The following is a 23,895-nucleotide window of genomic DNA, read 5'->3' on the forward strand; positions in this document are numbered from 1 at the left end:
CAGAGGCAAATCCACACACAAACGAGTCAGGGCGTTGAGCAGTGGCGCCATACTCCCGTCGTTGACAATGCAGGAGGGAGTGAAGGAAGCGACAATCCCCTGAAGAACATAGACCAACCGGCGGTAGTATTTAAGGATGTCAGCAGCAAAGAAAACTGCTACCGTGTCTGGGGAGCTCATAGTTGCCTGCTCAATCGCTCAGGTAAGGAAGGTATGCACGTGTAGCTGTTACCGGTAGCATGACACAATTACACTGCACCGGCCGATGACGCAACCGGCGAGCGGTCACGTGTCCGGACTCGCCCGGGCGTGTTGAGACTTGCCTTTACCGGGCAAACGCTTGCCTTGCATACCACGCCCCGTTGAGAGGCGTGGCTTATCTCTTTGCATACCACGCCCCGCCTAAGAGGCGTGGCTTTTGTGTGTTGAGTTTCTGATATATATTGCCGCCCGTTCGATGGGCTGATTCAGTGCTTTGGATTTCGTTTGAGTCAGCTGGGAATAAATAGCTCAGAGAAACCTAATTTCTGGCGTCGTCTATTTTGTCCCACAATTGGTGAACATAGACCAACCGGCGGTAGTATTTAAGGATGTCAGCAGCAAAGAAAACTGCTACCGTGTCCGGGGAGCTCATAGTTGTCTGCTCAATAGCCCAGGTAAGGAAAGTAAGGAAAGTTATGGGGAGGTCTGTGGTGCTACAACTTCCGCCCTGATCGCCCACAGAGTGAAAAAAGCAAGGTTCAAGCCAAATTCGCGTTGGTGGCTCTCCATCGTAAACCTGTTCAAAGTCAGAGGTTGTCATGAGTTGCTCAGCTTGATGCAGGCTGATATCATTTGCAATCACCAATATGGATCCCTCGAGTACATTCCCATCCACAGTGGCGTCACTAGGGTTGGTGTCACCCAGTGCGGTAACTCATGGTGTCACCATCCCCCCCCCCCCCCCCCCCCATTAGTCAGGTTCACTATGTTAACAAATATAATTTAGTTCAAAATTTTGGGAGATTAGCAAACCTGTACATTTTTGGAATCACCAGAGCATGGAGAATCCGAAAATCAATGTTGACATTTGCACAGACATAGAGTTTGGATTTTCAAAATGGCCGCCATAAAATACATATTTTGCGCCATCTCGGCTTCTGGTCAACCTAGAAACTTAATTAAATATGCTGATCCTATGTTTTCTGGGTCAAGGAATCCAATAAAGGCCTCAAAATAGTGCTCAGGATTATAGAAAAGCAACAAACAAAGGTAATTGAAAACCATCGTCTTTATATTTGTGATATAACTGTATTACATAATACATGATATTACAAGTCCTTTGAAGGAATAGGTATGGGTTTATAAAGCAAGAAATCAGCCTTGTTAGTATCAGATTGAACTATAAGTCCTATACTCAGGATCTACTAGGTCTATACCGTTCAGGAATATGCTTTTACAGATCTTCATCACTGTCCTGAGTGTCATTTTCGCAAAGGTGTCTACGCAAATGTAAACATTAATTTTTGGTTTCCTCATCCTCTGAATATTCCAAAAAATGTATAGTTTTGCTAATCTCCAAAAATTTTGAACGAAAAAACAGAGTGAACCTGACTACATGGACCTCCTCCCGTACCAGACCATACAGAATCCTTAGTAATGTTTTTTGTACTAATGTTACTCGTAAATCGTAATTCCCGTCTATCACTGAATGTAATGGCAATAGTAGTGACATAAACAACGAGCAAAATTAAAATTACACCTTTAAATTACAATATCATACGCACAGCCGAAATGTATTTACATTTACATAGTTTCATGTGGTTAAAGTGAAAATTCGGTAATAAAACAATAGAATTCGAAGTAAAAATGTTTAAGAACTACATGAAAATGATGTTGCTTTGAACGTTAAACTTTATTACCTTCGCAAAAGCGGAAGGTTATGTTTTGATCGCTGTGTATTTATTTGTATGTCTGTGTGTGTGTATGTTAATCGCATAACTCAAAAAGTATTCAACCGAATTGCATGAAATTTGGTGGGATGATTGGTTATTATACGGGACACATTTGATTAGATTTTGGGAAACAGATTTGCTCAAATTCTGACTATTTTTAACTCGATCGTATTTCACTCAAAGGTATGAGCGACTGAAGAAGAAGATGTCCATCCAGGACGTCATCACTATAACGCGATCTCCCGCGATCATTTCAACCTCAAAAAAAATTATAATTGCAGATTTGACAATAGATGAGGCATATTAACAAACGAATGAAACAGATTTGCTCAAATTCTGACTATTTTTAACTCGATCGTATTTCACTCAAAGTTATGCGCGACTGAAGAAGAAGATGTCCATCCAGGACGTCATCACTATAACGCAATCTCCCGCGATCATTTCAACCTCAAAAAAAATTATAATTGCAGATTTGTCAAGAGATCAGGCATATTAACAAACGAATGAAACAGATTTGCTCAAATTCTGACTATTTTTAACTCCATCGTATTTCACTCAAAGTTATGAGCGACTGAAGAAGAGGATGTCCATCCAAGACGTCATCACTATAACGCGATCTCCCGCAATCATTTCAACCTCAAATGAAATTCAAATTGCAGATTTGTCAATCGGGGAGGCATATTAACAGACGAATGAAACAGATTTGCTCAAATTCTGATTTTTAAAAATCGATCGCATTTCACATAAAGTTTCACATCGCATACACTCCCATGCCAAGTACAGAACAGTAGCTGCGGCGAAGGTATGCGCCCTACCGAGTGCCCGGATTCTAGTTATTACCTTCGCAAAAGCGGAAGGTTATGTTTTGATCGCTGTGTATTTATTTGTATGTCTGTGTGTGTGTATGTTAATCGCATAACTCAAAAAGTATTCAACCGAATTGCATGAAATTTGGTGGGATGATTGGTTATTATACGGGACACATTTGATTAGATTTTGGGAAACAGATTTGCTCAAATTCTGACTATTTTTAACTCGATCGTATTTCACTCAAAGGTATGAGCGACTGAAGAAGAAGATGTCCATCCAGGACGTCATCACTATAACGCGATCTCCCGCGATCATTTCAACCTCAAAAAAAATTATAATTGCAGATTTGACAATAGATGAGGCATATTAACAAACGAATGAAACAGATTTGCTCAAATTCTGACTATTTTTAACTCGATCGTATTTCACTCAAAGTTATGCGCGACTGAAGAAGAAGATGTCCATCCAGGACGTCATCACTATAACGCAATCTCCCGCGATCATTTCAACCTCAAAAAAAATTATAATTGCAGATTTGTCAAGAGATGAGGCATATTAACAAACGAATGAAACAGATTTGCTCAAATTCTGACTATTTTTAACTCCATCGTATTTCACTCAAAGTTATGAGCGACTGAAGAAGAGGATGTCCATCCAAGACGTCATCACTATAACGCGATCTCCCGCAATCATTTCAACCTCAAATGAAATTCAAATTGCAGATTTGTCAATCGGGGAGGCATATTAACAGACGAATGAAACAGATTTGCTCAAATTCTGATTTTTAAAAATCGATCGCATTTCACATAAAGTTTCACATCGCATACACTCCCATGCCAAGTACAGAACAGTAGCTGCGGCGAAGGTATGCGCCCTACCGAGTGCCCGGATTCTAGTTATTACCTTCGCAAAAGCGGAAGGTTATGTTTTGATCGCTGTGTATTTATTTGTATGTCTGTGTGTGTGTATGTTAATCGCATAACTCAAAAAGTATTCAACCGAATTGCATGAAATTTGGTGGGATGATTGGTTATTATACGGGACACATTTGATTAGATTTTGGGAAACAGATTTGCTCAAATTCTGACTATTTTTAACTCGATCGTATTTCACTCAAAGGTATGAGCGACTGAAGAAGAAGATGTCCATCCAGGACGTCATCACTATAACGCGATCTCCCGCGATCATTTCAACCTCAAAAAAAATTATAATTGCAGATTTGACAATAGATGAGGCATATTAACAAACGAATGAAACAGATTTGCTCAAATTCTGACTATTTTTAACTCGATCGTATTTCACTCAAAGTTATGCGCGACTGAAGAAGAAGATGTCCATCCAGGACGTCATCACTATAACGCAATCTCCCGCGATCATTTCAACCTCAAAAAAAATTATAATTGCAGATTTGTCAAGAGATGAGGCATATTAACAAACGAATGAAACAAAAGCGGAAGGTTATGTTTTGATCGCTGTGTATTTATTTGTATGTCTGTGTGTGTGTATGTTAATCGCATAACTCAAAAAGTATTCAACCGAATTGCATGAAATTTGGTGGGATGATTGGTTATTATACGGGACACATTTGATTAGATTTTGGGAAACAGATTTGCTCAAATTCTGACTATTTTTAACTCGATCGTATTTCACTCAAAGGTATGAGCGACTGAAGAAGAAGATGTCCATCCAGGACGTCATCACTATAACGCGATCTCCCGCGATCATTTCAACCTCAAAAAAAATTATAATTGCAGATTTGACAATAGATGAGGCATATTAACAAACGAATGAAACAGATTTGCTCAAATTCTGACTATTTTTAACTCGATCGTATTTCACTCAAAGTTATGCGCGACTGAAGAAGAAGATGTCCATCCAGGACGTCATCACTATAACGCAATCTCCCGCGATCATTTCAACCTCAAAAAAAATTATAATTGCAGATTTGTCAAGAGATGAGGCATATTAACAAACGAATGAAACAGATTTGCTCAAATTCTGACTATTTTTAACTCCATCGTATTTCACTCAAAGTTATGAGCGACTGAAGAAGAGGATGTCCATCCAAGACGTCATCACTATAACGCGATCTCCCGCAATCATTTCAACCTCAAATGAAATTCAAATTGCAGATTTGTCAATCGGGGAGGCATATTAACAGACGAATGAAACAGATTTGCTCAAATTCTGATTTTTAAAAATCGATCGCATTTCACATAAAGTTTCACATCGCATACACTCCCATGCCAAGTACAGAACAGTAGCTGCGGCGAAGGTATGCGCCCTACCGAGTGCCCGGATTCTAGTTATTTGTATGTCTGTGTGTGTGTGTGTGTGTATGTTATTCGCATAACTCAAAAAGTATTCAACCGAATTGCATGAAATTTGGTGGGATGATTGGTTATTATACGGGACACATTTGATTAGATTTTGGGAGCAATCGGGTCAAAGGTCAAGGTCAAGGTCACGAAAAGGTCAAAATCGTATTTTTACCATAGCGCGGTCAATTTTTATCCAATTGGCATGCAACTAATGCCAAAATGTTCAGAATTCAATGCCCGATCTTGTGATATACGACATGACCCAGTGAAGACATTACCCTTGTTAGCGGTTGGGGGTCAAAGGTCAGGGGGGTCACGACCTTGCAAAATGTGCGTTTTTTGTCATAACTCGGTCAATTCTTATCCGATTTGCATGAAATCAGCACCAAACTGTTCACTGTTCTGTTCCCTACACTCCCATGCCAAGTACAGAACAGTAGCTGCGGCGAAGGTATGCGCTCTACCGAGTGCCCGTTCTAGTTGTTACATGAGATACATTGATGGATTAGGTTTGCATAATCAACTAGAACGGGCACTCGGTAGAGCGCATACCTTCGCCGCAGCTACTGTTCTGTACTTGGCATGGGAGTGTAGGGAACAGAACAACAAAAATACGATTTTGACCTTTTCGTGACCTTGACCTTGACCTTTGACCCGATTGCTCCCAAAATCTAATCAAATGTGTCCCGTATAATAACCAATCATCCCACCAAATTTCATGCAATTCGGTTGAATACTTTTTGAGTTATGCGAATAACATACACACACACACACACACACACACACACACACACACACACACACACACACAGACATACAAATAAATACACAGCGATCAAAACATAACCTTCCGCTTTTGCGAAGGTAATAACGGCCCAAATAATGTAGAACTTGTAGACAAATGCATATGGAAATATACTCATAAATGAAATAATACCATAAAAATAAACAGGAACTAGAACGGGCACTCGGTAGAGCGCATACCTTCGCCGCAGCTACTGTTCTGTACTTGGCATGGGAGTGTAGGGAACAGAACAACAAAAATACGATTTTGACCTTTTCGTGACCTTGACCTTGATCTTTGACCCGATTGCTCCCAAAATCTAATCAAATGTGTCCCGTATAATAACCAATCATCCCACCAAATTTCATGCAATTCGGTTGAATACTTTTTGAGTTATGCGAATAACATACACACACACACACAGACATACAAATAAATACACAGCGATCAAAACATAACCTTCCGCTTTTGCGAAGGTAACAAACACACAAGCATTTCAGCACTTGGTGAACATCTCGACGAATTCAGAACTTTCCTTCTCCTGGCCTTCAAAGCTGCGAACTTGTGAATCACTTCATCGAAATCAATGCCTTTCGCCAACTCACTTTCAATTGATAATATCGCAAGATCGGAAAGCCTTGACACTGCAAAAATTTGGTGTCACCCCCTCTGATAGTGTCACCCGGTGCGGTCCGCACCCCCCGCACCCCCCGCACCCCCCTAGTGACGCCAGTGCCCATCCACGCATCTTGGAGCCAGCTTGGGGCTGGGAGGCTCAGGTCTCACAGCAAGGTTGTCTTCTTCTTAAGAACCGTGGTTAAACCACATGTGCCAAGCAATAACCTCAGCGGCATGAGGCACAACATCAAGGTTGTCCTCCCTCCTTTTCTACATTACAATCGTTAATGGTTAATGGGTAGTTATTACTCCCCGTGCCACAATCACTGTCCTCATAGGCATGAGGCTCAGATTTCATGTCAAAGTTGTAATCTTCTTCTGCTTTTACACAATTGGCATAAATCCACAGAGGCTTCACATCAAGGTCCTTGTAAGCATGAGGGTCAGGCTCTACACCAAGGTTGGCTTCCTCCTCTTCTTCTTCATGACAGTCATTGTTCGTTAATGGTGGTAATCGTCAATCCCCATGTCACAAGTCCTCGGGATCTTTTGGGTCCTTGAGGTCTTCAGGGTCTTTTGTGTCTTTTGGCTCTTCTGGTTCCTCATGGTGTTTTGGGTCATTTTGGGATTTAGACATCCTACAAACGTAAATGAACACTCGTTTTACTCGACGCACGTTGCACATCACGGAAAGCGAATTTCACCTCCCTGTGCCTTGTATTTATTGTTATTTTAAAATAAACGCTTATGTGCACCGAACTTGAGGCTCGGTTTGCAAGCCATCTGAAATTCCAATGTAAGAGACAGACTTACTCTTCTTTTGGGTATTCAGAGTCCTCCGGGTCTTTTGCGTCCTCGGGATCTTTTGGGTCCTTGAGGTCTTCAGGGTCTTTTGTGTCTTTTGGGTCTTCTGATTTCTCAGGGTGTTTTGGGTCATTTAAGTCTTTTGGGTCCTTTGGATCTTTGGGATCCTCTGGTCTTTTCGGTCCTCTAGGTCTTTGGGGTATTTAAGGGTCTTTGGGGTATTTTTGGTCTTCTGGGTCTTTTAAATATTTTCAGTCTTCGAGGTTTTTGGGTCTTTGGGGTCTTTGTGATATTTTGGGTCTTTGTGGTCTTTTCAGTCTTTAATGGTTTTTTTTTTTTTTTTTTTTTTTTTTGTATACAAGATCAAGGCTCGTGTAAGAGCTAACATCAATCACAAAAAAGCAAATGGACACACAACACATACAATAAAGGGACCGGGAGACAAGATGGGGAGAGAGAGGGAGGCACACAAGTACAACAGCAGAGAGTTCCCAATCCACTGGAATGCGGCTTTCATTGTGAGAGCATGAAGCAAAATATTCTGTGGTCTCATAAGATGAAAATTGAACTCTTTGGCCTGAATGCAAAGTAAAGTACTGTGTATGGCAGAAAGCTCTTGTCTTTTGGGTCTTTTAGGTACTTTTGGGTTTTTAACGGTCTTCAGGGTCTGTTGGGTATTTTAGGTCTTTGGGGTATGTTGGGTGTTTTGGGTCCATTGGGTCTTTTGGGTCCTTGGAGTCTTTTGGGTCTTCTGGGTTATTTCAATCCTTTCAGTCACTGGGGTCTATTGGGACTTCAGGGTCTTTTGGGTATTTGGTATATTTTGGGTCTTCAGGGTCAATTAGGTCTCCAGGGACAGTTTGTTCTTCTGGGTCTTTTCAGTAATCAGGGTTTTTTGGGGTCTTCAGGGGTCTTTAAGGGTCTTTGGGATATTTGGGACTTCGGGGTGTTTTGGTCTTCTGGGTCTTTTCGATCTTTTCAGTATTCAGGTGTTTTTTGGGTCTTCCGGGGTATTTAAGGGTCTTTGGGATATTTGGGACTTTGGGGTGTTTTGTCTTCGGGTTCTTTCAGGGTGTTTACATTCTTCAGGGTATTTTGGGTCTTCGGGATCTTAAAGGGTCTTCATGATATTTAAGGGACTTTGGGGTATTTGGGTCTTTGCGGTATTTTGGGTCTTCATGGTCCTTTGTGTCTTCAAGGGTATTGGGGTCTTTTGGGTCTTTATGGGTCTTCAGGGTCTTTGAGGTCCTTTTGGGTCTCTGGGGTATTTTGTGTCTTTTCAGTCTTTAATGCTTTTCAGGGTATTTTAGGTATTTTTCGGTCTTCAGTGTCTTTTGGGTCTTTATCGGTCTTCAGGGTCTGTTGGGTCTTTTAGGTCTTCGGGGTATGTTGGGTGTTTGGGGGTCCATTGAGTCTTCTGTGTCTTTTAGGTCTTCAGAGTCCTTGGGGTCTTCTGAGTCCTTGGAGTATTTGTGGCCTTTTGGGTCTTTGGGGGTCTTTTGGGTCCTATGGATCATTGTATTGCGTTTTTGTGTTTTATACACATTGTGTTTTATATGGAAGATCATTGCTAATCAGCCATTGCACTATATTGGTTATAAAATGGATACTGTCGTGACACAATGGTGCAGAAACGTCATTTTCTGTGATGAAATAACCTTGTTTTATTAATAACATACTATGACCACCAAGCCAGTCAACTGTCCTGTCCTGATTACCAAGAAGAGCATAAACAGATGAGGTGTATGAAAATTATCAAAGCACAGAAGAATTATACTATTTTGTGCCTATATTTTTAGTTCACCTGGACCGAAGTTCAGAGGAGCTTATGCGATGGCGGGTCGTCCGGTCTGTCCGTAAACACTTGAAACTTCTTCTCCGAAACCGCAGATGGGATTGTGGCCAAATTTGGCACAAATGCTATTTGTTGTGTTGTGACTAAAGTTTGTTCACAGCATTAAAAAAACATCGGGGTCTAAGGGGGTCTACCGGGGTCAAAGTGGATCCAGGTTTGGCCCCCCAAAATAGGTCTTTGCTTTTTCCTCTGAAACTACACACACAATTTCGATGAAACTTCAACACAACCTTCATCACCCATGATGTACCAAAGCTTGCTGATGGCATTTAAAAAATCTGCCATTTTGGGGATCTACAGAGGGTGCGGGGGGGGGGGGGGTTGCCCCCCAAAATAGGTATTGGTTTTCTTCTCAGAAACTACACATGCAATTCTGATGCTTTTTTTTACTATTCTATAAATGATAGAACCACGTATCAACCAAACAAAAGAGTGGAGAAGAAACCCACCTTGGTATATAAATGGAAAACATAATAAATGTGAAAAATATCAAATAGGTAAAATTTAAAAGGCAACTGGTAAAAAAGTTCACAAAACAAATAAGAGAATTAATTTAAATACCGGTGAGTTGGGTGAAAAAGATGGAAATATTTTTGAGTGGACGAAAAACTTTGATGGTTGTCAGCAAAATATATCCTTTAATTTTAAAATGGTATGTGGCACTGGAGGTGCTCAAACAAGAACATTGAGGGAGGTTTATCATTTTATTTCAGCTCAGTTAAAATATCTTGATAAAGAACCAAACTCAAACATTTTCTTTGTTAATATATTAGATGGTGATGGGAGTTGTAAGAGAATTAAATTATTTCCTATGCATAAACAAATATTTGTGGGATCATTGTTTGAGTGGTCTACTAGACAACAATGATCATTGATAGTAAGAGTAAAAGTTCCATAAGGCCAAGTAAAAGGTAGGAATAGAGGTGCTAATGGGAAATGAAGAAAAGTGAGGGTGAGAGCAAAATTTACATGTAAGTGAATGGAGAAATAGGGGTGGTCCAGGAACAACATTTTCCTACTACTAACGTTGTGGAAACGTAAACAAAACCCAACATTGCAACGTTCTTAAAACGTTGGAGCAAAACGTTGCAACAACGAAAGTGAAACGTTGTAGCAACGTTGTGGCAACGCAAAAATGTTAGCCGGGCAGTTATCAAGTATCTTTCAGTGCGAAATTGAACTCTCCAGTTCAAAGTATCGTTCCAACTGAGCAAGGCTTCTGCAGGTGTCCTGGAGAAGCCCCCATTGTGAGACGCCGAAGCCTCAAGGTGGCTTTGAATGCAAATCAAAGAAAATGCTTGTTCGTGGTTGTACAGCCAAGCAAACAAAATCCACTTCACCCAATGGTCAAACATCACCACAAGAGGTATAAAGATATCGATATCGATAAACTTATTTGTTTAATAATTGATGTGTTTTTTCACGAGGTTCTCAACTCAATCAGCCTTTAATTTGAATCAGCGAATGCTTTGGACCAGTGTGTGTGAACCAAATTATGCCAAATAGTAAGGGAAACATATGAAAATCTGTTAACTAAATTGTTACCAAAAAATTTCTTCACCAATATGTTTGTAAAGGTGTGTAATAACGTGTGTTAAAATGTTGAAGGTCAACTCCCGTGGGAAACCCAGAAAAAAAGCTGTTGAATTCGGGTACCGAAAAATTATTTTCGAGAATTTTTATTTTTTTAAATCGGCCCTTAAGTAACTTATGAGGGGTCAAATAAGGGTTTTTCATGATTCTGAGTTGATTGTTAACATTTATATTTCACCACAGACACTCCTTTGTGGAAAAATATTTTCTAAATATATCTCATTTTCTACTTTGCAGGACATGGAGTCTAGCAATATGGATGAAGACGTTACTCCACCTGTGCTCAATTGCTTCATCTGTGCACGCTCGGGTACACCAGCTGAAAGGCTCATACAGGCAACTCCAAAGGGATACTCAACTTTATTGAAACAAGCAGAAACTGTCGAAAATGTTACTGTTGTGGAACGTATGAAGGAGGCTCAAAAGGAAGGAAAACTGAGGTACCACCAGAAGTGTAAAAATGATCTGTACAACAACTTTGTTGCAACCACCAAGAAGTCAGCTCAAGCATCAAAGGCAGAGAAAGAGTCATCAAAGTTGAAGAGAAGACGCACTACTTGTGAGTTCAGTTCATCAACTGGCTGCAGTTCTAGAAGATCACAGTCAGTTGACCTCCTGTATAAGGATGTATGCATTCTTTGCAACCAACCAGCCCAGCTTTACAAAAATAATCCAGCACAAGCTAGAAAGAAATACAGAGTGCCAGATAATTTGACTGCAGATACACTGAAGGCAAGCTTGCTGAAGACAGCACGGAGTCGCGGGGATGACTGGGGCACTGAAGTCACTGGACGCCTGGAAGGGATCAACGACTTGGTAGCAGAAGAAACACTGTACCATTTGCGATGCAAACTTATGTTTGCGAGAGGTGACAGTTTGTCAAAGACTGATGAGGAAGGAAAAAGGAAGAGAGGACAGAGGGGTATTGATGAGGAGCGAGAGGCAGTTTTTATTGAATTCTGCGAATGGTTAGACTCAGAATTAGAGCATGGGGTAATGAACATGGACCAAGTCCATGAAAAGCTGCAGGAGTTTGATCAGTTACCAGAGAAGAGCCTTTCTTATTCAAAGCATTGGCTAAAGATAAAACTTCTAGAGAAATACGAAGACACCTTGTATTTCACAACACAGGAAAGAAGGGCAGATGTACTCTGTCTCAAAGATGGCACCGACAATATTCTGCGAGCGCATCATGCTAATCTTGACCATGGAGATGAGAACTTGCTAAACTTGACCACGTCTCACTGCCCACGGGAACCACGTTGTCCGTTACTCAAGTCATGAGTGGTCCGGCACATGGTGTGACATTTGCATTGAGCAGACATTAATGAAGGCAGCCAAGTCACAAGGTGGACTGAGCAGAGGAAGAATGAGAAACAGTTTTTCTGGCCACAAATGCTGGGTGCTCACCCTCAGTCACCTGTCTGATGTCAACCGGCGGATGGAGGAGGACGTCAGTAAACATGTTCCAGTCCACAGAGACCTTGCCAAGACACAGATGAAGCGAGATGCAGAGGCAGTTGAACTTGTCCTTAAATGGTTTGAGGAGATCAAGCCATTCGACAACGATAGAGACAAGGAGTTGCTCGTGTCTTTCTCAACAGGATTCACAAGCACTGGAGATGACGCAGTCAATGCTGAGAGAGCAGCTGAAGTTGGGATGGAGATGCAGATCAAGCTGGATGGACAGTCAGTGACGTCGACCATGGATGTCAAGTCAAAGATAAAAGCCCTGTCATCACTAAGAAAATTTCCCTTGGTCAACGAGAAAAAGATTCACCTTGACTCACTAAAGTTGTTCAACCGACTGATCATTTTCGCCCAGCGGGATATGACAGTTGAGACAAGCTTACAGTATGAGCTGACTCCCTTCCCATTGTCCCTGTTCAGCAACAAAGATCAGAAGATGAACAAGGCAAACAAGCAGACTTTTCAAATACAAGCCTGAAGGCGTTAACTGATCCACTTGACTTGACTAACCAACCCTGCTGCACCCTCGTAATTGATGGCGGATGGCTTGTCTACATGGTGAAGTGGGAACAACGTCAGACCTGGCAGGAGATCGCCAACAGTTACGTGAGCTACGTGCAGTATCTGGGCTGCTGCTCCCAGAAGATCATTGTGGTCTTTGATGGCTACAGCAGATCACCAAAAGATCACGACCACATCCGGCATACCAAGAATTCCTGCTGTAATCTCCATATTCGACCGGATATGTCCAACTGGACCCCAAGGGCAAAGTTTCTGGACAACACTCATAACAAGAGTGAGCTCATCCACCTTCTCTCTTCAACCTTCCAAAAACATCACATCACTGTGGAGCAGTGTGACAATGATGCTGACACTTCAATTGTGAGAGAGGCATTGGCTGCTGCTTCAGATGGCTCTGTTGAGGTCAGTACCATTTGTGTCTTCAGTTAGTATAACTATTGGATGGAGCGCGGGGGGAGATGGGGTAATTTAAAAATAAGAGAATTCACACTGTTGAAAAGTTAAATCTGTTCTTGAACGGTTCATTATGCTTTGTACATGTTGTTATATTTTCAGGTGCGGGCAAAAGATGCAGACGTGCTGGTAATGCTGGTGCACCATAGCTCAGACAGCCACCATCCACTCTTCTTCACCACATCAAACGGCTCTTATGACGTCCGAAAGATCAAAGAATCTCTCTCCGAAACACAGAAGAGCTACCTGCTCTTCTGTCACGCCTTCACGGGGTGTGATACGGTTTCTGCAATCGCTGGTCATGGGAAAACAACTCTATTTGCCAGGTAATAATGATAATACTACTATTACGTCGGCAAATAATACTAATACTCATAATAATAATAATTATAATCATTGTCATCATCTATCTATAATTCCAGTAATCTCTGTGTGTGTGTGTGTGTCTGTGTGTGTGTGTGTGTGTTTGTCTGTGACCGCTGTTTCTCGACAACCACGGGTCCGATATACTTGAAACTTGCCAGGTATATTGCTGGGGACCTGAGGATGTGCCTTTTCAAGGTTTCATATTAATCGGAGAAGTAGTTACCGAGCTATGGCGATTTATTTACCAAACTAATCACAGAACAGGTTGCGGGGTAGGCCAGCCAATCACAGAACACGTTGTTGCGTAGGCGTGGCCGATGTGAGAGCGCGTGCGCGGATAGTAATTCGAGGCGTAGCGGGCGCCATTTGGAGGAGCTGGGAGGACTCAGTCGTGATAGAGTGCGCTGAGTGAGTATATCAAGACAAGAACAAGATCTAGAAGGAGGTATGTACGGTGCGATTCATATAATATATTGTTTAGTTATCGTCGATGAGGAATTTGGGGTCGGAATGGGTGATCGGCCTGGGTGACTGGGTCTCGACTAGATGCTGGGCCGCACCAAGGAACGGGCACCCACGTACGGGCACGTCCTAGTAGTATAAATGTTTAAAAATATATATATATATTTCTGTTTTACATTATACTTTACTTGACATAGACCTGGTGCTTTTTTTTAGGTTTTGCGAAGGGGACGCGGCTGAGTACATCGACATCTTCCTTGACACAGAAGCCACCAAGGAAACAGTGATTCAGGCTGGTACTGCGATTTTCAAGTACATTTACCATGGACGAGATACTACATTGGGTGAAATTCGGTACAACATGTTCTCAAGGAAGGCAGCGGCAGGAGTGATCAAACCAGAGACTCTACCTCCAACAGAGGGTGCAGCTGCACAACATTCACTCCGTGCCTACCTGCAGACCCAGGACTGGATCCTTCTACAGAGCATGTCTCTGAACCCCAGTGACTATGGATGGACAATAGGTGTGCATGGGTATGAGCCAGTTCCAACACTGGACCCCACGGCTCCTGAGGAGCTATTGCAGTTCACGAGCTGTAATTGTCATGGAGATTGCAGCAACCGGCGATGCAGCTGCAAAAAGAATGGGGTCACGTGCATCTCGGCCTGTGGAGTCTGTAATGGCATTACATGCAGAAACTGCAGTCATGATGTTGTTGAGTCTGAAGAAGACATAGACAATGACTGTTGAAACTTCTGACATTGTGAATGAGAAATAACTCTTGAGTATTATATATGTATGTGAAATAAAAGCTACTTTGTGTGTAAATGTAAAAGTGAAAATATAAATGTTAACAATCAACTCAGAATCATGAAAAACCCTTATTTGACCCCTCATAAGTTACTTAAGGGCCGATTTAAAAAAATAAAAATTCTCGAAAATAATTTTTCGGTACCCGAATTCAACAGCTTTTTTTCTGGGTTTCCCACGGGAGTTGACCTTCAACATTTTAACACATGTTATTACACACCTTTGCAAACATATTGGTGAAGAAATTTTTTGGTAACAATTTAGTTAACAGATTTATGAAATATCTCATAAAATGCCCTTACTAAAAGGATTCATTGTGGTTTGAATGTTGTTCTCAATTTAGATTTGGTATCTCAACTTTATCAAAGGCTTCTTCCCATTCAGGTCGTTTCTGTGACATCGTATTGTCCTGCATATGGAACTTGAACCTGGGTTTGAAGCATCATGTACGACTACTTCAGATGACAGCACGAAATAGTGTTGTTTATGTTTCCCCTCTAATTAACAATGAACCACACAAGAAGAAAGTCCCAATTTGACTAATCCATCAAAGACTCCCTTAGGCCCAAGGACTCTCTGTAGAATTGTGCTACGAGTATATATAATGGAGACTCGGATGCAACATCGACAACTCGTGAAGACCGAGAGCTTCTATATCCTGTACAAGTAAGTGATTATGCATAGAAAGTAGAATGCATCTCATAGTAGAGTTAGATAGATTGAGTACATCTCATGGAATATTATATAGTACAAGCAGGGGCTACCCAGAGCTTCCTGGGTTGGAGCTTGGGGGAGCGATGGGGTGGGGAGTGGAGGGATACCTGGCGCTGCCTGGCTGGGTGAGCTTTTCCCGGTGGGGGTTTCGGGGTGTGTTCGATACAGAAGGAATAATGTAAAACCGCACAAACAAACACAAAAAAAAACACTTGAAAATATATTGTATAGCATTGTGTTATTGCCAAACTCGATATATGTGTCTCAAGATGAAGGTGAGTAAATACGGGATTCGTGCACAACCTGCATGTTATTGAAACGGATCCGTGTGTTTTCGCTAACCGCTCAATTTAATCTTGTGTACATATATGTGTATATATGCATATGTATGTATTTATATATATGCATATACATATATATAAAATCGGAAGAAATTAAATAAGTGACACATGTCGCTTCAGGATGGTCTTTTATTTTCAGCAAGCTTTCTCCTCAGGCTTCCTCAAGTTCAACGAGAACGTATTATTTATTTTATGCAAATGAGGCACCCTGCTCGTATTGTGGAGTTTCTGCTCTTTATCACAGTTTTATATGGTATATTTCTAACCACTAATTGACTGACTATTATTAATATTCGGTTCCTTCCGGGTGACGTAGAAAGCTGAAATTTGGTGTGCTGATGGACATCGAAGCTGGTACACCAGAAAAATCAGAAAACCGTCGGAAAGTATCCGGAACGAAAATTTAAGGGAAAAAAACATAAATGCATTTGTAAAAAAAAAAAAGAGCATAAAAATGAACCTCAATCAACACCGAGCATCTGAAAATTTAAATTTCTATGACTTTTATCTGTGAAATAAACATGACTATAAGTAAATGTAAATGAAAAATCGGAAAAGCGTCCGTAAATGAAAATGTATGTAAATAACCATAAACTCGCCCATAAATACGTAAATGAATAAAACCTAAATTGACATCTCGCAGCAGAATGCTTGCCTATAATAATAAAGCTTCTATTTATAATGTACCTGCGTAGGAAGCACGGTTTGTTTTTGCTTACATGACGCGCAAGCATACCTCACTAGGATTGTATACACCTATCGGACAGGTAAGTATTTACGACTTTACATATTTGAGAATGTTGTGAATGTCTGAAGTTGAAGTGTTTCAGCTAGATTTGTAAGGTGCATTCATTTGAATTCTCATAACCTCTAACTTTGTTATTGGTATTGCATGATCACCTGTTTATTTCATGCAGGTAGTGTTTCTCTCATAAACTGAACAGCACGGTTCGGGAACAAATGAAAGGACGGTTCATGAGGCTCCTCGTGTCAAACACAAAACCAGTTTCACTGTATGTTCTTGTTCATGCTGTGCTGATGTTTGATCCACACCTGCTGGTACAGATCCAATACATTCTGCACCGGCTGGACATGAAATCAGTCATCCACACGGCAGGTGTGCTCAGGACGCACACACGCCATCTTACTATAATTCACCAAATGTCTGTCCGTCTGTTCGAAGGTACCGCAAAACGGCTCAACCGATCCAAACGATATTTTGTGTGGGTAATCCTGGGATCTCCAGGAGTAAAATAGGCTATTTAGTTTTTTCCAATTTCAGCTTTGGTCTCCAGTATTCTCAGGTTTGGACTCGCACATAACATTCACGTTCGCATAACGTTCATTGTGACGATGTTCTCATTGTGGCGATCTTACTATAATTCACCAAATGTCCATCTGTCTGTCTATTCGAAGGTACCGTAAAAAGTGCTGAACCGATCGCAAAGATATTTTGGGTGGATAATCCTGGGATGTCCAGGAGTAAAATAGGCTATTTAGTTTTCCCAATTTCAGATTTGGACTCCCGCATAACATTCACGTTCGCATAACGTTCATTGTGACGATGTTCTCATTGTGACGATCTTACTATAATTCACCAAATGTCCATCTGTCTGTCTGTTCGAAGGTACCGTAAAAAGTGCTGAACCGATCGCAAAGATATTTTGGGTGGATAATCCTGGGATCTCCAGGAGTAAAATAGGCTATTTATTTTTCCCAATTTCAGATTTGGACTCCCGCATAACATTCGCATTTGCATAACGTTCATTGTGACGGTGTTCTTATTGTGACGATGTATGTGTTCACGGTCGTGTTTGACGTGACGGTGTGAACATAATTTCGTAATATTTTCGTTTTGTAATCCTTTAATGAACATTTAATGTTTAATGAACGTTTAATGTTTAATGAACATTTAATGCCATTCGATATCCGGGGCCACACGGGCCAGCGCACGCACGCTACACTTGACGGGCCAGTGTGTACCTTGCCCTTCGCCGTCAGGCTCGGGTAAACCGCTGAGCCCCATCCGTGATGAGGACTGGGGCTTGAGCAGTGTCCTTCATTAAAAGTATAATAAACGGTCTCCATCGATCTTGCCAAGGCCGTAACAGTCGTAATGTTTAATCTCCACATGAGAGAATTCCACATAGCTATTTGGGCGGTGAATACGTTAACAGATCGCTGTCTCCATCAATCTTGCCAAGGCCGTAACAGCTATCGGCTCAAAATCATTTTACCTGTTGATTTGGTACAGTTACACATATCGGGAATTTGGTACACGTATCGGGAGTACATACGACTTAGCGATTGTTAACACGATTATCGATCACGATTCACGATCATCACGATCATAGTGTATCGATCACGATTTGAAACACGATGGAATAATATTTACCGATATGAACAGTGAAGTGGCTTTTATTTAAATTCTACAAATACTGTTTAGATTTTGATGGATTGCGTGTGATATGATTCAAGGGATGTTTGTATGAATCGTTTAAAATAAAAAACCCCTTCAATTTCTGATATTTTGCCTTTTCATTTGGGCTTCCCAATTCGAGCCCCGCCCATAGGGTGGGTACCGTTGCTAGTTGTTATAACACAATGATCAAATCAGAAGCATCAATATCTTTGGAGTCCCCATGTTGTAAATGTTGCTCTCCTTTCAAGTAATGTTCCCTCAATAGCTTTGATGTTCGATTCTGTAAAATGTGAACGTCATAGAGGAAGTCAAACACAAAATCTCATTTTATGAATCTGAAATGAATCTTTCTTCAACTGATTGTATATTGCTGTCAATGATTGCAAAACAAAAGGATCAGTGCACTTGGCCAATTGTACATATCTATTCTACCTTTCCAGTCTGTTATCCATTGTCCAACGTCCTGCCCAACACATCCGCTCTTTTCTGCTCTTTTTCTGGTAAATATCAAATTTCTCCTTTTGAAAGCTCCAAAAATGCTTGCTGTTGTTTGAACACAAAGCAGATCCCCAGCTCACCAGCGTTAGGATGAGGATTGTGAACATAGACAAAATCTATGGATGGCAAGATAAATAACAAACATTTGTTCAACGTGAAAATGAGATCACAGGATGCTTTGCGCTGCTCCTCACACATTTGTTGTTAATAAAAATAGTATTGAAATTTGTTGTTATGGCATAATCCAGAACTTGCTTGCATATCGAGACATCTGCAAAAAAATTCAATTCAAACCATTTTTTTTTTAAACTTTCAACAAATATAGAGTTCATGGAAATATCTCACTCCACAGTCTTCAGAAAAAAGGACACGGGGAGGGACAGCGAGCAGCAAATGTTTCTGGTTCAGATGACGTGAAATGCCGTAATATTTTGTCCAAATGCTGCTAAACTTAAGGTTTTAGAAAGTGCCATGAAGGCGATTTGTGTTCCATATATCAAGTGGATAATTCAATATAAATACAATAAAGACATTAGAGGTTTTAGGAAAAACCATTTTGAGAAGTTTACCATCGATGCTGCTGCGTGTTTTACCCCACCTTATTCAACACGTTACATTAGTTATTTGTGCCTGTTGTTTGTGTCCTTTATGACGTCCTTCAAAACAGCAAGTATATTATTTGGAATGATTTTCTATTTTCTTTGACGGACAGACAAGCAGTAAAAAAAACTATCTCACTCCATGCGCAGCACAATCGAGTCAAATTACTGCGAAACTGCAGTTCGTGTTCCAATTCATGTTCCGATTCGTGTTCAAAATATATAATTCAATTGTAACTAAGTAGTTCCTGGATCATAATTTGACGTTTGTAGACAGAAAGTGAAGCAATTGCTTGGCCCCGCGTTTCTCTTCGTATGCGAGGTAATTATTACACGTACTCCAGTCCATCAGGTTACATCAGCTTTAACATGAATTACAAAGACCACAGTAAATAAAGCACAAATCAACTCAAATATCTCGGATTTGGACTTGAGATTCCACATGTAGAGATGAATATACCCGACATAAAACAGAACAAACCAATTTAATTTAGATTTCAAATGTGAATGTCATATCTCAGGGTTTCTTCACCAAACAGTGATTATCCTCAATGTATATGGTTATCATATTAATTTGTGAGATATGTATGAATGTTTTAGAAAGTGAATGTTTCATTGTGAAGTTGGTGTAACACAAGTTATTACAACATACATTGTGTTTCTCCAGGAGCCATGAACGAAACAGTTGTGGGATCTTTGCCTCGCACGGTCATCCTGGATGTGTCGGACATTCCTTTGGATTACGGCGCACGAGTCATCATGTCGGTTTTCACGTTTATCATGTGTATTTCAATCCCTCTCAATGCAGTAATCATCGCAGCTTGTTTTTATCGGAGATTCAATTCACCCATGCTCATGTACATTGCTCTATCATCGCTCGCTGACACGTTATGGGGAGTCGTGGTAATATCAAGCTTTTTCAGTAGAATAATTGCAAAACGTAAAATAATATCGTTTAATGAATGTTTGGTTCAGTTGTTTTGTATACATTGCACATTGTTTCAGCAGTTTCTCACCACGTGGTTGATGTACGTTGACCGACATTGGGCTATTTTCTGGCCGTTCAGTTACGTGTCTCTGATGGTGAACAAAGGTGGTGCTGTGAAACTTGTGATTGCAGTTTTAACAATCGGGTTGTTGTTGAGTGTAAGCTATGTTGTTGTACCAACAACTATGGTGTACTGCAACTACTCCATAGTCGTTCCCGACGTTGTCTGCGTTTCTTCACCCGTTGCAAGATCAGCTTGTGGAAATGTTTCTCTTTCACTCATTCATTCTCTATTTTTTCAGTACGTGGTGTATGGATTAACTGGTTTTACCGCAGTGTACTCCACATGGTATATTGTTCGAAAATGTCGAAAATCATCCACAGAGGCAAATATAAAAGCGTTGCACACATGTTTTACACAATTGTTTGCATCTTCAGCACAGTTCATTGCACTTATTGTCATGATGGTGTTGAAACGATTTGTCCGACTTCCTACGTTTGGTTTCATCTTGGATCTTGTAAGTTCGGTAACACCGGCTCTTGTTAATCCATTAATATTCGGTTTCAGAATGCAGGAGATTCGCTCAACGATTGTTCTTGTTTTCCGAAAAATGCAAGTAATTCCCCATGAAAAGCCATTCAATCTGAGTGTGCATTCAATCTGAGTGTGCATTCAATCTGAGTGTGCATTCAATCTGAGTGTGCATTCAATCTGAGTGTGCATTCAATCTGAGTGTGCATTCAATCTGAGTGTGCATTCAATCTGAGTGTGCATTCAATCTGAGTGTGATTGCCCTGACTGAGAATGGTAATCAAACAACAACAACATGCATTTTAAGGCCATTTTCCCTGTTAGAGCGGGGGTTAGCCTTGCGGTCCACATGACAATCTTCTCCATTTTGCCCTATTTTCTGCATCTCCCCTTGTTAACCCCCTTGCCCGCATTTCTTCTTCCACCATCTTTAGCCAAGGCTTTCTCGGTCTTCCCCGTCCTCTATTTCCTTCTACATTCATTTCCATCACTCTTCTCAACCAGTCACTTTCATCCTTCCTCAACACATGACCAAACCATCTCAACCTGTTCCTCTTCACAGCATCAATCATAGGCTCTATTCCCATCATCTTTCGCAAATCATCATTTGTCTTCCTCTCTCTCAACGACACTCCGCACATCCACCAAACCATTCGCATTTCCACCCTTTCCAGCCTTCGTTGCTGCTCTACGTTCATTACCCATGTCTCGCTCCCATAAATCATAACACTGCTCACACATGCAGCAAACACCTTTCCCTTCAGCTTCAACGACACTCCCGTCCTCGTCAGCACACCACTCAGTTCCCGAAACTTCTTCCATGCACATCTCACTCTCTAACCGTTGCATGTGTGAGCACGTTTGATCCACCTTCTCCATTCAGCATGTCTCCGAGGTAGCAACATGTTTTCACACCAAAGGTGTGAAATGACATTGACATTCTTTGGTAATCGTCAGAGAGAAAAAACTTTATTCTGAAAGCCAGTTTAGTTTCTCGTACCCTACCGTTAGTAAGTGCCCTTCAGTGCAAAATTGTGCTCTCCAGTTCAACTTATCGCTCCAACTGGGCAAAGTGTCCACAGGAATCCTAAAGGTAGAAGTGCCCCCCTTCAACCCCCCCACCCGTCTGATTCCTCAGATCATCAATTTTCATCCGATTGATTTGAAATTGGAATAGGATTTTCATTTCAACTAACTGAATTCAACCACCAACTATTTTTGAGATCAGCATAGACCAAAAGGTCAACAGAGGCCAAAGGTCAACAACAATTTCAAATTTCTAAAATGCTTAATTTTCATCCGATTCACTTGAAATTTGAATGGGATTTACAAATCAGCAAACTCAATTCAACCACCAACTATTTTTAGATCAACGTAGGTCATAAGGTCAACATAGGCCAAAGGTCAACCACTTTTTTGAAGTTTCTAAAATCTAAAATTTTCATCCGATTGACATGAAGTTTGAATAAGATTTTCATATCAGCTAACTGAATTTAACCACTAACTATTTTTCAGATCAACATAGGCCAAAAGGTCAACATAGGCCACATTTCTAAAATTGTGAATTTTCATCAGATTAACTTGAACTTTGAAGACGATTTGCATATCAGGTCACTGAATTCAACCACTAATTATTTTTGAGGTCAAAAGGATGCGCTACTGAGTGACATTCTACTTTGTTCTGTTTTGCCAAGTGTCTCTCTGTGAGTGATTTTTCATCATTTGTCTGTCTGTCTTGTTTGTTTGTCTGTTCATAATAAATATGACTTTCTCTGCAACTGTTGGTCCGATTGACAAGAAATTTCCACCAAAGGTGCAACTCCACATGTAGGAATTTATAATGATAATTATGACGTCATAGGTCACGTGGTTCAGCCGCCATCTTGGAAAAACCGAAAAGAATTGCACCTCTATATCTCCGAAAGCGCTGAATAGAAAAAAATTAGACATGGCTCTTTGTAAAGAACTCTCCATGTTGAATAAAATGTGTTAATGATGATGTCATAGCTGCCTCCATTATGACGTAATAATTCGACAAGTACAAAACTTCATCCGATCAAGATGAAATTTCTTGAGCATAATCTAGGAATAAATTGGTGGAGAAAAAATAATGACGACGTGATAATAATGATGTCACGTTGTTCGGTTTTAACCCAAAAACCTTAAAAACCACTGAAAACACATCCTGGTGAGGGTCTGCAATCTCTGATTGCTCTTTCTTGTTCTTATTTTAAATCATTCATGTTTGGCTAGTTGATTCCTTTTAACATGGCAGTTAAAGCTCATAGTGTTCATAATTTTATACCTCTCCCACCTCCCCCCAAGCCCTCCCCCTCCCACATTTCTCCCGATGTCCCTGCTCTCAAATGTTGTGTTTGTGTCGTTCTCCCTCTCTCCTCATCTTGTCTACCGCTCCCCTTATTTTTTGTGTTTTATGTGTCGGCTTGACTTTTTGTGTGATTAATGTTAGCTCTTTCATGAGCCTCGATCTTGTATACAAAAAAAGAAGAAAAAAAAAAGAAGCTCAATTAAGACCCATATTCGAAAGATCTGTGTGCCAGTGGATGCTGCTTGCTTCCTTTTATAAAAGTTTGGCAGTGCTACTACTACCACCTAAACGGCCCCAATTATTTGCACCTTGTTGTGGGCAGTGGCGGATTAACGCATGGGCACACTGGGAATGTGCCCAGCGCCGCCAAATTCAATGACGTCATGCAACCAATGCAACTCAAGATCACCAAAGTTGAGAGATAACGAGAGACTGATGATGGTTCATAATATTTTGAGATGAGACTGAGGGTAGTTCTCACTTTGCCGACAAAACACATCACCTTGTGAGTGGTGATACACACCGTGTAAAGTGAATGCTCAATCTCAAGGAAAGAAAGCATTGTCACGTGATGAATCGATTAAAAATGTTTCCCTGATGGTTAACTGGACAGGACTATTGCAAAATTATGAGGTTAGTATTGTTATAAAAAGCAGGTTGTGTGGAATG

At 40.8% G+C, this 23,895-nt stretch overlaps 2 protein-coding genes across 2 annotated transcripts; both read left to right on the forward strand.

The window, feature by feature from the left end:
- Positions 1-12,744: 12,744 nt before the first annotated feature.
- Positions 12,745-15,039, forward strand: LOC144892631 (uncharacterized). The gene is made up of 3 exons (XM_078780262.1): positions 12,745-13,113; positions 13,267-13,490; positions 14,209-15,039. The coding sequence occupies exons 1-3, from the start codon at positions 12,745-12,747 to the stop codon at positions 14,741-14,743; spliced, it is 1,128 nt and encodes a 375-aa protein (XP_078636388.1). The 3' UTR covers positions 14,744-15,039.
- Positions 15,040-20,049: 5,010 nt separating this feature from the next.
- On the forward strand, positions 20,050-21,030 carry LOC137418404 (olfactory receptor 51I1-like). The gene has a single exon (XM_068104498.2). It carries the CDS (start codon positions 20,050-20,052, stop codon positions 21,028-21,030), a length of 981 nt encoding a protein of 326 aa, XP_067960599.2.
- The last annotated feature ends 2,865 nt before the right edge of the window (positions 21,031-23,895 follow it).

The sequence above is a fragment of the Myxine glutinosa genome, chromosome 1 (genome assembly GCF_964187855.1).
Source record: "Myxine glutinosa chromosome 1, kmMyxGlut1.1, whole genome shotgun sequence".
Classification (NCBI taxonomy): domain Eukaryota; kingdom Metazoa; phylum Chordata; class Myxini; order Myxiniformes; family Myxinidae; genus Myxine; species Myxine glutinosa.